Raw genomic sequence first — 12,412 nt, 5'->3', positions numbered from 1 at the left:
ATTAGACTGATGTTCTGTTGTTTTTTCTTTTTTTTTGAGATGGAGTCTTGCTCTGTTGCCCAGGCTGGAGTGCAGGGGGCGCATCTTGGCTCACTGCAGCCTCTACCTCATGGGTTCAAGTGATTCTCCTCCCTCAGCCTCCCAAGTAGATGGGATTACAGGTGCCCACCACCATGCCTGGCTAATTTTTATATTTTTAGTAGAGATGGGATTTCGCCATGTTGGCCGGGCTGGTCTTGAACTCCTGACCTCAGGTAATCCACCTGCCTCGGCCTCCCAAAGTGCTGGGATTACAGGCATGAGCTACTGTGCCCAGCCTAGACTGATGTTTTTTTTGCCATGAGGTACAGTTGGCTCCAGCTTCAATCTGTGTACAGCTGAGAGGACAGCGAGATGGGAGAAACATGAAGAATTCACTGCTAGTAAATTCTCCACAAATACTATGCTCACATTTTTAAGTAGCTAGGTACTGATTGTTTTTAACAAAGAGTTATAACAATATCATGTAGGTCAAATGCTACGTATTTTTCACGTGTCCTTTGACTTAGAGTTGTCTCTCCATCTACTTGGAAGATTGATCACCCATATACCCAAATCCTCTCATACCCAAGTCCCACAGTAGGCTCTGAGAATCCACTTACAGGAAAAGTTGAAAAGTCAGCCCTTCATATATGCAGGTTTCACATCTCATGAAGACTGCATTTTCCATCTTCTTTTGGTTGAAAACACATGGTATAGGTGAACCCATACAGTTCAAACCTGTGTTGTCTGAGGTGGATCATTTTTAATCTGGCACAGATAACTTTTTGTAGATTTTTCCCCAAGTTACGCAAAAGAAAAGAATGGTCATCCTCAGTATAGGGTTGTTTTTTGTTTGTTTGTTTGGTTTTTGGTGAAGATCCTTTTTGCACAGATGTGGCAAATAGAGAGTTTGTGTATCTTGAGGTTAGGACAAAAGAGAATCAGTTGAGGAGTTGAGGTAGTAGTAGGTTGTAAAGGACGAAAGCCTTCGCTTCTGCTGGTTTTGTGTAATAGGTGCTTATTTCAGCACATGGATATTGAGATAATGTCAAAGAGAAGTGATTATTTTCCTCCCTGAAAATGTTAAAGCTTTAAAGAGATTCATTTTTCAAGACCAATTTAGATTGAATTTGTAGGTTGCTTATTTGAATATTATAATCTGAAACACTCTTATTCCCTGAGTGACCAGCAGTGGTAACATTTTTTATGGTCATGAGAACCAGTGGCTTGAAAGAGTCAGTGTTCAAAAGATCTCTTTGAATCTTACTCGTGCTCCTCTTACTCGTGTTCATATTTAGATGGTCACTGCTGGCTTTCATTCAAAATTGTTTTAGGTCCAGCTATTACTATTAGACTGAACCTGGGGGATAAAGTCCTTGGTTACAGTCTATAAACAAAAGAGTCTCCTCCTTCTAAATAAAGATCTCCAACTAAACTACACATTTCATGGAGGTGGAAGGCAGGGGTATCTTCATTCTTATGTCCTCACAAACTCAATCATTGTTGGTGCTCATTAATGACATTGGATGAAGAAGTCTTCTTAATAGAAGTCATGCTTCATAAATGAAGGAGAATGGTAGGGGCAAACTGGAAAACCTTGATATGTTTGAGCCCAGAGGATTCTGTGTCTCTTCTGTGGTAGGTAGATTGGCCAGCTAGGTTTACTGGAATTTTCGCTTGATTTTTCTTTCCTCTCTCTCCATTTTCTCCTAAGAAAACTTGTAGATTTTTCCCCAAGTTATGCAAAAGAAAAGAACAGTCATCCTCAGTATAATGTTGTTGTTGTTGTTTTTTGTTGTTGTTTTGTTGTTTTATTTTTTTGGTGATGTTTGTCTTCTGTGTCATTTAAGAGGATAAAGTATACTTGACATCCCAGGTAAAGACCACCAATGAACTGGGCTGAAACCTTTGCACCTCGCTGTGTGTGGTCTTCTATTAGGGAAGGAAGTGGAACCTCTGGGCTTTAGAAGAGTGGTTGAGAGTGTGGATGCTGGAGGCTGACTGCATGGATTCAAGTTATACTTCCACCATCCACTGTTTCTGTAGACTGGCAAGACTTTTAATCTTTCTGTGCCTCAGTTCTCTAGCAGGAAAAAGAGAATAATAATAACAGCTCATAATATGGTTGTTATCTGTATTGAGTTAATATGTGTGGAGCACCTAAAATTGTGCTTGGCACATGGTCAACCCTCAAATCTTAGATGATGTTATTCCCCACTTACTAGCTGTTTAAGTTTGGCAAGTTACCTTCTCTCAGCTATGGTTGCTTACCTTTAAAAATGAGCCTAATAATACCTTACTTACCTAGAGCCAAGGGGATGAAATCAAATAATCTCCTGGGACCAAAGACTTGACCCACTTTCCATGAAATTGTGTTGGCATCTATGAGTATTGAGGGGATACTGAAACCTTATAATTCTGCTCCATGCCATGGTGCAGAAGGGCCAGTTGCCCCTTCCAGCATCTGTTCCATTTTGCCCAAATCTATAGAGGGGCCTGGAAGCTTATTCCAGAAATCAATAATTAGTTATGTCTGAGAAATTGAGTCTTTTCAGTTCATAAAAAAAAGAAAAAAGACCAAATACGTGCCATCTCCCGCGGCCCCCTGCCATATTAGAATTGGATGATCTGCGTTGCTCGTAAGAAGACTGATCTTAGGCCGGGCGCGGTGGCTCATGCCTGTAATCCCAGCACTTTGGGAGGCCGAGGCGGGCGGATCACCTGAGGCTGCAAGTTCCAGACCAGCCTGACCAACATGGAGAAACGTTGTCTCTACTAAAAATACAAAATTAGCCGGGTGTGGTAGCGGATGCCTGTAATCCCAGCTACTCAGGAGGCTGAGGCAGGAGAATCACTTGAACCTGGGAGGCGGGAGTTGTGGTGAGCGGAGATCGCACCATTGCACTCCAGCCTGGGCAAGAAGAGCGAAACTCGCTCTCAAAAAAAAAAAAAAAGACTGATCTTGTGATCTGTTGTGATGATGTCTTCTTTCTACAATCTTGAAGAAGCAGATGTCTGATTTTAATCAATGGGTATTTCCTCTAGACAAGAAGCTTGTTCTGAGACTTAAAAGACACCATTGAGTTTTTCTGCAGTGTCCTGGTGGCTTTTTGATTAAGTGTGCCTCAGGTAATAATCTCCAAAAATACTATGATGAGGAGCAAACAGAGAAGTACCTGTTTAAAACACAAGATCAAATCAAGATTTAGAAAGTGTTTTACTTTCCCTTAGTGGTTGGTGGGATGCAATGATGCGTTTTTATTTGTGTGAGCGTTCCTTTTGAATACATTGCTAGAAATGTATTTTGGCAACCAGAATTTCTCAGTATCAATACTTAGATTGTTTTTAGTACTGAAGAACATGGCTCAAGTTATCAATGTGTGACATGCAGCCACCCACTCTTGCAGATAAAGCAAGACTGTCATTTTCCTTATGGCTACCATTTCCATTTTGCGGAAGGAATTACTGTTTGTGTTTAACACTTGACCACAATCTTCTTGGACCTTTGCTCAAAGAGAGATGGCAATTACTGTTCAGCCAGTTTGACTTGCCTCTCCATCCAGAACAGTGTCCTGTCCATCCCAGGCACTCACTGCATGCCTGCTGAGTGGGACTGGATTTGGAAAACACTGAGGCCTTCAGATAGATAGGGAGCCTGTCCCAAGAGGCAGCTATGCAGCTAGGAAACAGGGCTGCAATTTTTACCCCCATCCTTTGTTGCCAGCTTCCCAGCATATAAATAGAGTGGTAGAAACTACACTGGGCTGATGTTTGGAGGTTGTGTTGTCTGTCCTGTTTTTGTTTAGGCAAATTGGGTCTGTGATAGAGATCTAACTGATAGAGACTTTTCAGGTGTTTTGCCCTTTAGGAGAACGCGGATCCTTGGGGATCTTCGAATTGTTTGGTCTAATAGGGCAGGTTGTGTGTTACACTGTGTCATGCCAGGTTTCATTTAGTTGGCTGGGACACCAAAGGGGGAGAGGGGTGTCCTGCTGCTGCCAGGATTTCTACGGTTGCCAGGAAGTCACAGCTGCTGAGCAGAAAGAAGCCTGCGGTTGGCACAGGGAGTGTAGAGGGTAATCATTCCTGCGGAGCCTGGGCTGTTGACTCTGCCACCCTGTTGCTGGTGGACACTGGGTGTGGTGGGCGTGCTTGCCTAGTACCTGTTTGTAGAGCACTGAGACAGCCAGGGCACAGCTAAAACAGCAGTCATCTGAAACCAGTCGTGTGGGTTTTCCCTCACGGGCTTAGGAGCTAAAATCTGCATTCCAGATGAAACCTGCAGGGAAGCGGAAGAAAGCACTTAAAAAAAAAAAAAAAAGCTTCAAGGGCAGTAAATTAACTACTTTGAGAGTTCTAGGCACTTTTGAGATGATCTATTGCTTTCTTTAATTTGTTTCCTTGATTGCGGCTTTGTAAGTGACTGCTAATCTGGGTGTACTGCTAGTTTTTTGGCCTGGATGCCCCAGGCCTCTTTGATAATAATCCAGATGAAAAAGAAGGCCTGTGTCAGAAGTATTTCAGTCGTTTTCTGCTGATTCACTTCTGATTCCCTTAGGCTGCTGGGCAGTGGCTAAGTGCCGTCAGGATCAGCTTGCCGGCTCAGCACTTTCAGAAGCCTTCACTTGCTCACCAATGAGGAAGTTGAATGCCACCAGGAGAACCGCCGGCCTGGGGCGGAGCTCCTCATGAAGTCCTGGGCTGGGATTACAGGGCAGGCTGACTTTCCCTATGACAAAAAGGCTTTTGTCCCTGGGAATAAATACGGAAGTTTCAGAAGAGCAGCCTCCCTGGTCTGTGTGTAGTAAGGTGCGCGGCCTCGGCTGCTTCTGGGCATAAACTCCACAGACTTTTCACAGTTGCCCTGGCACACATCATCGCACAAACCGGAAGGAGGGCACTGTGACCTGAAAGAGACCAAGTGTGTTGCTGTGCGGCTGACAGCCTGACTCCCGGGTCCTGTTGCTCTCTATCCTGTAAATTAAGAGCAGATGGAGCGGATAAACTGAGAGAGCAGTAGAAGGTAACACAAGTCAGAACTTCCACCAAGGGCATTACTGAGACATGGAGAACGTTGATAATTCTCTGGATGGCAGTGATGTCTCAGAACCAGCAAAACCAGAAGCCGGACTTGAAGTGGCTCAGTCGATCCTGAGTAAGTTCTCTATGAAATCCCTGTTTGGGTTTACGAGTAAATTAGAATCTGTGAATCCAGAAGAGGAAGATGCTGTGCTGAAAGCATTCCACAGTTTAGACGTGGATCCCACATCTCAGCAGGATGATTCCAGCAATGGCTTGGATCCACAGGAAGCAGGGTCTCGGGTTTCAGCTGACCTCGGAAATGATGAGAAAACTGCAAGGGTGGAGACAGAATCAGAGGGAAGTCAGAGAAAAGAAGCAGGGACATCTCTCCTTGCTCAAGAGCTGCTTCCACTCTCTACTTTGAAAGGGACAAAAGACAATGTCATTTGTGTTCGTGGGACCCTCGTGCACACCACCAGTGATTCCGACTCTGATGATGGTGGCCAGGAGCCAGAGGAGGGAAGCAGCACCAATGGCCCAAAGTTCCCTAGTGTTGTTTTATCTGAGCCATCTCAGGAGTCCAAAGAAAACCCGGGAGGTTTCAGGGAAAATACTGTCACTGGGGAAATGAATGGTGCAGAGCTCTGTGCAGAAGATCCTCAAAGGATTCCACCTGAGATGAGCAGCAAACTGGAAGCTGGCAATGGTGGTCTTCAGACAGAGCGTCACCCCAGCCAGGACCAAGTGGGAGAAGAAGGGTCCCAAGTCCTACCTGCAGTAACAAACCAGAATTGGAGTGTTGGTGTCACTGAGAGTGCCTCTTCTAAAAAAGAAGTCTCTGGAGAGAAGTCATTCCAACTTCCAGCTTTTTTCAGTGGGCTTCGTGTGCTGAAGAAGGGGGCTACTGCTGAGGGAGGAGAGACCATCACAGAAATTAAACCAAAGGATGGGGACTTAGCTTTGCTCAAACTGACCCAGCCTGTGCAGAAGTCCTTAGTGCAGGCAGGGCCGCAGACAGTGAAGAGTGAGAAGAAGGCAACTGATCCAAAGGCCACTCCCACTCTCCTGGAGCAGCTCTCTCTGCTGCTCAACATTGACATGCCCAAAACTGAACTGAAGGGAGCAGACCCTGAGTCGCCCAGGAGAGAAGAGATGGGCTGTAATGCTGACCAAGAGAGCCAGAGTGGCTCTGGAGTAGCCCAAACCCAGGGTGGTGAGGTCAAGCCAAAGCCGCCAGAGACAGCCCTGGAGGCTTTTAAAGCCTTATTCATCCGGCCCCCCAGGAAGGGGACCACAGCTGACACCTCTGAGCTGGAAGCTCTCAAGCGCAAGATGAGACATGAGAAGGAGTCGCTAAGAGCTGTGTTTGAACGGTCCAATTCTAAGCCAGCGGATGGCCCTTCTGATTCCAAAAGTGTATGTAGAACTGGGTTTTGCATTTTAACATAAAATATGGTGCTGCTTGTATTTCTTTCCAGGTTTCCTCCCAAAGTGAATCCTAGTTGCCTGCTAGTGATTCTTTTAGTTGAAAAAGGATTATAGTCAAATTATATTGTCCTGTAAGGAGTACAGAGTTAGCCAGAAGTGCTTTTCATGCGTCATGATTTTTATCTGGAATATTACAAGAGGGATGTACACAAAGATGTACAGGTAGGAAAGGGTAACTGTCACCATGAGTTTAAACGTTGATGGTAAATGCACTTATAAAACTAGGTAGCATGAGGAAATGATGCAAGATGGAAGTATAGCCCAGGTTTACAGGGTTTCCTCACCCCTTAATTATACCTCCTCAGAAAGTCTATCATTCCTTTGAAACTCTGCCATTTGACAAAATATGTGTTTGTGGTGTGATTAGAGTGTTCCACATTGGTTGGAAGGCTTCCAGATTTAGAGCACTGGATTTAGAATGAGACCTGGGTTTTTATTCTAATTCTGCCATTTACTGGCTGGGTAACCTTGATAATCTCCAAGCCTCAATCTCTTCATGTGCAAAATGAGGAAAGTAAAATGGTTATATGGTTGTTATGAGAATTAAACAAAGACAGTGCATGGGAAGCATCTAATTAATAGAAGCTGTTATTACTCAAAGAAAACTAACACAGGTAATTTATAAAGATGAGCAAGTACCTGTCCAGTAGATCTTAAACGATCCGAAGAACAATAAATAGAATTTCTTGCTTAATATCAATTCAGTGTATGATCATCATTCCTCCTGTATATTTAAAATATTCAGTTAAAATGTTAAAAATGAAAGTCTTTGGCAGAATTTCTCAGACTGCAGTTAAAAAACCAAGCACAATATAACATTCTCCTAGTTGTAAAAATCAACCCATATAAAAATGACTGGAATATGAAGGCAATCTCATTCATTCGTTTGTAGGAATAAAAGGAAATTAGCAGTGTGGAATGTTTGAAAAAGTGTGTCTTGGTCTACCACTGATGTTCTTGAAATTAGTCTTTATGTTAATCCTGGAGTCCAGGATACATTTGTAAACATTCCTATAAATGCACATCAGTGTAGTACATTTATGTCTGTATCTTCAGGTCAAAGTATATTTGTGCTTTTTCAAATAATTATATAATAAAAATCATCTTTTAAGGGTTGTGTGATACATACTTAGCCTTGAGGTTTTTTTGTTGTTGTAGTTTTAAATTTTCACCTCAACTGATCACGTTACACTTCTGGAAAAGGGTCACACTATAGTGAGATATCTCAATTATAGTGAACGAGAGCAATGTGCAACTAGCCATTAAAATTAACTTCAGAATTAGGGTTAGCATGTCATTTTTCAGGAATTAATTGGCTCTGACTACATTTCACTTATTATTTGCCTGCTCTTTCAACAGCCTGACCACAGCCCGACTGAGCAGGATGACAGGACTCCTGGCAGACTTCAAGCTGTCTGGCCACCGCCAAAGACAAAAGACGCAGAAGAAAAAGTGGGACTGAAGTACACTGAAGCAGGTAATGTGAAAAGAAGCTAGGGACCCAGGAATGAATCTCTTCCTGCAATGGCTTTTAGTTCTAGCTTAGTTGACTCTCAGAATTTGGGGTTTTATTTCATTATAAAATGTAATGCTGAAGGCTTTCTTTTTGGTTTTGCTGTTAAAGTGAACCTTTGCACACTTATTGTTAACGAGCCCCTCTGAAAGATGAAAGATGAATGCAGTGGAATGAATGAAAGGGGGCATGTGTGTGAAGTAGGAGAACCTTGGGGGACCTGATGGAGAAGGCAGATTGCAAATCGAGGAAGCCGGTGGTTGGTCCTCATACAATTTTGTGAGCTGGCAGTGTTGCTAGAAGAGGCAGAGTATGGTTCTCTAGAGCTGTAATTTGATTTGTTGTTTGTCTTTGAGTAATGCTTTTGAGTTAAAGGAACCTTGTGCAGAGTGAATGTACAGATACCATATCAGTTACTCGTTCACTTTTGTGAGACAAAGCTTTATTTAATGCATGGCCAACTTTAAAGCAACCTAACTCTCTGGAAACCTGCCTAGGAACTTTACTTGAATTTATTTAAATGAAATGGGAATCTAGTTATGGTTACTATTTAAGTGAAAGTTTCACATGAACTGTAAAATGACACCAAAGCATTAGAGGATGGGTATATAAGATATTAAGAATTGCATGTGTGTGTATATATCCCTGAAACCTCTCTGTCTTCTTCCTGATATTTGGAGATTACCTATACGTGGCTTCTATTTGTTGTTTTTATTAGGTGTATGTGTGCATTAAGGTCTATCTATCTATCTGGTTATAGAAAAATACTTCTTTCCATTCCTGTTAATTGATAGACATGAACAGATCAAAGTTGGGTGGTTCAGTAGGTTTTTCCATAATATCAAATTACTCCAGTGATTGAGAACACACTGGCAGTTGAATCTTGAGATCATTTCAACTTTCGTTTACACAGTTGCAGCTTATGATTCTGCAGGGCATTGGTTACTTCATAGCATTTTCTTTCTGTGGTGTTTGACTGATAGGATGAAAACTCGTATCCTTAATGAAAATATGTATAGAGATTTAAGTCTTCTTGCCCGCATTTGATTTTCCAAAAATCATAATTGTGTAAGAATGAACAGCATAAGGGTGGGAAATGATTGTTTCATCTGAGCAGAGCAATTCAGACACAGCAGTAAAGAAAGCATAAGGATGTTCTAGGTAATTGAAGCATGGAAGTTGCATAGGGCTAAACTTCTGTGTAACCCAAACTTGAATGGAAAATTTCCTAAACCGCGTTAGATCACTTTTTTCCTTTTGCTTTGTTTAGTCCAAACGCACTTAACTTTATTTTCTCTAGGGTAATTACATATATGACTGTATCAATGAGGGTCGTACTAATCAGGAATCAGGTGGCACTCAAATGGAGTGATTTGAGGAGAGTTTATTAGAGACCCTTCACAAAGGTACAGACGGGGTTTAGAAAAAGCAGTAAGAGAGCGCTACTCTGGGGCCAGTATCAAGGAGAAGCTTTTACCACACCCAGGCCTGAAGGGGCAAGAGTAGGAGTCGCTATCGAAAACTAGAACTTAAGAGGGAGGCTGAGTGTTGTGGAGGCAGCTGCTGGGCAGGACCTGCAGCCCTCAGCAGGGAGGTGCTGCCAGTCCATAGTGACATGCCAGGCTGGGAGCTGAGGGCACACAGCCTGATCTCTTCTCATCCCACTCTCTGGTCCCTCACCGTCATTCCCATTGGCCAAACCCAAAGAGAAGTCAGTAGACTGGGAGCCACTTGAGGCTATCATTTCAGGCCTGTCAATGGGACCCAGAAAGGGCGCAGACCTGGAGAGGCACATAGAAGATCCCCTGCACAGTTACACTGCCACCATGAGCACCCAGCAGGCCCTGGGCGGAGAGGCTTCTAAAGCCTTCCTGGAGAAGAATCTGCACACACGTGCTGGTGTTGTCTTACCGCATGACACGGGATTTTAGTACAAGGGCACAAAGACAAACTTCTGTTTTTATCATCCTGTGGGAGGGTTATATTTTCTAGTAAAATCAGTTCATAGAAAATATATGGCTATTATTCGAGGCTTGCTCTATAGAAGCCTACTTCATCTTAATGTGAAGGGTTTGTTTACTGATCTCAGAAAATCTCTCATAAGGTTTTAAATGTTCCCCTACATTACAAAATAAAGTAAAATTTGAAGATATCCAGAAAAATCATGAAGCAAAAGAAACTTTCTATGATTCTATTTCAGAGAAACTGTTGTCATTATTTTGAAACTAGGCTTACGTGAATTTAATACTGAAAAATAGAATTTAAATCATAGACTACTGTTCTTTTCCAGTTATTATTATTACTTTTTTGAGACGGAGTCTCACTCTGTCACCCAGGCTGGAGTGCAGTGGCGCCATCTCGGCTCACTGCAAGCTCCGCCTCCCAGGATCACGCCATTCTCCTGCCTCAGCCTCCCGAGTAGCTGGGACTACAGGCGCCCGCCACCACGCCCGGCTATTTATTTGTATTTTTAGTAGAGATGGGGTTTCACCGTGTTGGCCAGGATGGTCTCAATCTCTTGACCTCGTGATCCCCCCACCTCGGCCTCCCAAAGTGCTGGGATTACAGGCGTGAGCCACTGCGCCTGGCCTACTGTTCTTATTTAAACTCTTTAAATGCTTTTTACTAATTATAAAAATTTATTTGAGTTATACATGATGTATTATAAATAACAGTACTGTAAGTCTTTGTCTATAAGTATTTTATCTTAGGATAAATGCTTATAGGTAGAATTGCTGTACATAAGAGTATATGCCTTTTTAAGGTTTCTGATGTATATTACTATATTGCCATAGTTGTTTTTTCTTGCTAAATACCTATCCCTAAAAATTACATTTTTGAAACTGTTACTTCACTTTTTATCATTTGTTTTTAATTTTACTGTGTTTTCTGATGTGTGGAAGTTTTAAATATTTACAGAATCAAATCTGTCCTTTCATTATATAATTTCTGATTCTTCTTTTAGCTTAAAAGACTTTCTCTGATCTAAGTTTACCAATGTTTTCACATTTCTTAATGGGTTTCCTTCTACTTCTTTTTTTCTCTCTTTCCATCACTCCATTTCATATGAAAACTTTAATTTGATATACAGTCTGAGGTACAGATCAAAGACAACTTTTTTCCTAAATTGCTAATTAATTCTATACCAGAATTTTGGAATAATTATTTCCTCTATATTGTTTTGGACTGTTGGGGGTTTTCTGTTGTCTTTGATATGTTTGTATATTATACTATGTCTTATTGTAGCATTACAATACATCTCAGAATCTGACGTTTCCATTTCTTTTGCATGCTTTTAAAAAATGTTTTTGGATTTCCTTATATATTCATTCTTCTAGAAAAACTTAAAATTTTTATTGGAATTGTATTAATTTATAAATCAGTGTGAGGTAGGAATGAAAATGCTTAGTAACTTCACGAGGAGCATGTCTTATGAAACTATTCAAAGTTTCTTGACATTCGGTAAATTAAATATATGATATTTATTTACATATAAATATATATTTGTGTATATGTATATATTTTGTATTTTTTTCTAAATATCTTCCCTGGCATATTTTTTAAAAGATAAATACATGGTATGGATTTGCTTCTTGTGATTTGTTTTTCTTAGAAGTCTAATATGCTCCTAAGCCTCTAGTGACTCGAGCACGCTGGCTTTATTGCAGGTGATTTTCTCCCCAGGGCCAGGGCTTGACTGGGTGAAGGATACATTTGGACTGACCTGTGGTACCTTCCCTCAGTTTTACTGTGGTTAGTGATTCTTCATATTTTTAGACTCCTTTAAAATCTAGCAATGATAGAAAGCCACAGAAGAAAACATGACACCGAATTTAACATATATTTTAGACCCTCTACCCCACCCCACAGTTATCTGTGGGCACCTCGAGGTTCAGAGGAAGAACCTGTTCCAAACACTCAACCCAAAGCTGGGCTTCCTTTCGCCTGCATCTCCTATTTTGTATTATGAAGGACTGCCTGAAATTTCTCATTATTAAGACATTTAAAAAAATACATTGTCATGATGTACATCTCAAAATCCTCAGGGGAAGTGAGGTTAATGTTTTTGGAATTAAAATGATACCATTTAGGGAATTGTCAGTGACTGAATTACTCACAGAATGAGAAAGAAAAAAGTTTGAAGAAAAACACTCATGCTTTCTGAGTTGAATTGTGCATATGTGGTTTCTCTCTCAGTGTGCATCTGGAAAAGCTTTTCTCTCTACCTGCAGCATCTCAGAGCTGGCCTGGGGCTGGGGAGTGGCAGATGTACTGCCCTGCTGAGTGTGAGGACCATAGCTTTTGTAGAGAAGAGAACTTAGCACAATAAATACATTGTAGTTATTGAAAGTAAGCGAATTGTCAAGA

The 12,412-nt window shown here is 41.6% G+C and overlaps 1 protein-coding gene across 5 annotated transcripts in view; it reads left to right on the top strand.

Annotated features, from left to right (window-relative positions):
- Positions 1-12,412, top strand: part of FMN1 (formin 1) — a 434,649-nt gene that overhangs the window by 122,310 nt on the left and 299,927 nt on the right. For 4 of the 5 annotated variants that reach the window (XM_063716551.1, XM_024232602.3, XM_063716552.1 and 1 more), the window contains one exon: positions 7,891-8,008. In XM_063716551.1, the coding sequence (XP_063572621.1) occupies positions 7,891-8,008 (118 nt within the window). Of the gene's footprint in view, positions 1-4,667; positions 6,460-7,890; positions 8,009-12,412 lie in introns of those variants that run through there. The other variant, XM_024232603.3, reaches the window with a different exon arrangement.

This window comes from Pongo abelii, chromosome 16 (assembly GCF_028885655.2).
Source record: "Pongo abelii isolate AG06213 chromosome 16, NHGRI_mPonAbe1-v2.0_pri, whole genome shotgun sequence".
Lineage (NCBI taxonomy): Eukaryota > Metazoa > Chordata > Mammalia > Primates > Hominidae > Pongo > Pongo abelii.
Note: the sequence above shows the minus strand (reverse complement) of the source record. Positions and strands in the feature narration are given on the sequence as shown.